A 2,500-nucleotide genomic window follows, 5' to 3' on the forward strand; every position below is an offset into this window, starting at 1 on the left:
GCCATGATAAGCCTGGAGTATGTTGGGGAGAGAAACGGTCCACCCCTCAGGGTCCCTTGAGGGGTAAGGGCTAGACAACTAAAGCAGGGGAATACCGTGCCCATGGCTCCCTCAGGCCGTTCAGGACTGGCACAAAGTCAGCCTTTCATCCTTTCAGCACGGCTCTCACACCTTAGGAAGTGGATAGTAGAAGGGGTTGGTGAAGGGACAGAAAGGAAAAAGTAGGAGGGGGAAAAAAAGGCCGTGCAAAATTTGTTGAGTCGAGGGCTGAATCCCAAGGTTGGGGAGTTCCCCAGCATTGGGTCCCAGTCTCCGCCTCCTAAGCCCCCACGACAACAACGGGCAAGGGATTGAGGGGGGTCCTGCAGACAAGAGCTGTGCTACGTGAATGTCGATGGGAAAACGTCCGACATCAACCTTACAGCTCCGATTTAGCCCAATCCGACTTCTGTTTCTATTAAAAAAAATAGAAAGGTACCAATATTCCATCGGTTGAAGATGTAAAAAGAGCTGTTCTGATATGGTTCAGATCACATGACTTCAACTGATGGTGATGCGTTATTACCTATTTAAGGGTTCATGTTTGAAGGCGTTATAACACGTTGATACAAAAATGTTCGGGTGTAATGAAATCAAAATCCTTATATCTGATTTTTAGTTAAGGACTTTTTCCACGAACTTTTTGAAACCCCCTCGTACATAAATATATATATATATATATATATATATATATATATATACACACATATATATATAAATACATATATATACTTATATGTATGCATATGCATACAGATCTCTACATATATGAACACACACACACACACACACACACACACACACACACACACACACACACACACACACACACACACACACACACACACACACACACACACACACACACATACACATACACATATATCAGGGAAACTACCCTGACTGATTTTTCCCTTGTATTCATATATTTAGAGATACACATATATGTACACATATACATACACATCCATATATATGTATAACATACACACATATACATACATGAACGGTTAATTACACAACCGTGTTGATATTATAGTAGAAAAACCCAAAATGCACTAATTAGATTTATTAAAATTGAGACAAGTTTCGAAATCCACCTGGATTCCGTCTTCAGGTCTAACCTGAAGAATTCGAAACTGTTGTCTCATTTTTAATAAATCTTGTTGCGCACTGTAGGTTTTTCTACCACATATATACGTATATATAAATATATACAAACATACATACATATATATACATATATATAATATACACATACATACATACATACACACATACAAACGTACATACGTACTGTGAGAGATATGGGATGGTCTTGGGGCAGGTAATGATAGGGGTCTTGACTTGTGGATTTATTGAGGAAGGTAAATATAAAACCCCCATGATAGCCCGTTTCCTCGGGTGCCAAGGGCGGAGTAGTGATGAGCTGGACCCATGTGTTGTCTGTCTGCCGTCTCACTCTCCATTTCTGTCTGAGAAGACGTATCCTTTTCTGCAGCGGCTGCCTTCAAGGGCAGATGCTTACTTCCATCCCAGAAGTGTAAAAATAGAAAGCAGAGCACACACCTGCGTCCGCTCAAGGAGGAACTCGCTTCAGGAAGGCAGCTGCTGGGGACAGAGATGTGAACCATACCATCTGTCCTTTAGCATAATGTTTACATATAGTACATACATATATATATATATTATACATATTTATATATATAGATATATATATATATACATGTACATACATAAATATCCATATATAAACATATATATATATATATATATATATATATATATATAAACATATATGTATATATATATATACGTATATACATACAAATATATACACATATGTATTCATATATATACATAAATAAATATATATATACATATACATAAATAAATATATATATATATACATATACATAAATAAATATATATATATACATATATATAAATACATATATAAACATATATACAATATATGCATATATACAGTATGCGTGAATTTAAATATATGTGTATATATACATATATATGTATGTATGTATCTCTCTATCTCTCTATCTTATATATTATATACATTACCTTCTATTTCCCTTATGAACCTTGTTGAATATTTCCTTACCAAATTTTGAGATAAAGAAAAGCAGGCATCCCACCAAAAACTTTTATTAACTACAAAAGGAAAATTAGGAAGAGTCTATCCCTGTATAGTTACTTTTTTTTCTTCTCGTGATTTTATCATTTCTTCTTTTTCTTATCCTTTGCATTGAGTGTGGCAGGGTCAATGCCCTGCGCCATCGCCAGCTCTTGCTTAAGCTTCAAGAGAGTTGCCACCTCTGCCGCAATCTCTTCCTTGGAGGCTGTACCTGATCCTTTCAGCGCCCTCACCTGATCACCCTATCAGAAAATTTACTGTTAGGTTACTTCGATGTAAATAGTATTTTTATGAATGAGGCGAAAACCC

The 2,500-nt window shown here is 36.2% G+C and overlaps 1 protein-coding gene across 2 annotated transcripts in view; it reads right to left on the reverse strand.

Annotated features, from left to right (window-relative positions):
• Window positions 1-1,381: 1,381 nt before the first annotated feature.
• The window catches only part of LOC125044222 (methionine--tRNA ligase, cytoplasmic-like), a 28,275-nt gene continuing 27,156 nt past the window's right edge, over window positions 1,382-2,500 (reverse strand). The window contains exons 8-9 of one of the 2 annotated variants that reach the window (XM_047640744.1): window positions 2,252-2,433; window positions 1,382-1,647 (exon numbers count right to left, since the gene is read on the reverse strand). In XM_047640744.1, coding sequence (XP_047496700.1) covers window positions 2,275-2,433 — 159 coding nt within the window. In that variant the 3' untranslated portion in view covers window positions 1,382-1,647; window positions 2,252-2,274. Of the gene's footprint in view, window positions 1,651-2,251; window positions 2,434-2,500 lie in introns of both variants that reach the window. The other variant, XM_047640743.1, reaches the window with a different exon arrangement.

Source organism: Penaeus chinensis, chromosome 35 (genome assembly GCF_019202785.1).
Source record: "Penaeus chinensis breed Huanghai No. 1 chromosome 35, ASM1920278v2, whole genome shotgun sequence".
NCBI classification, from domain to species: Eukaryota; Metazoa; Arthropoda; class Malacostraca; order Decapoda; family Penaeidae; genus Penaeus; species Penaeus chinensis.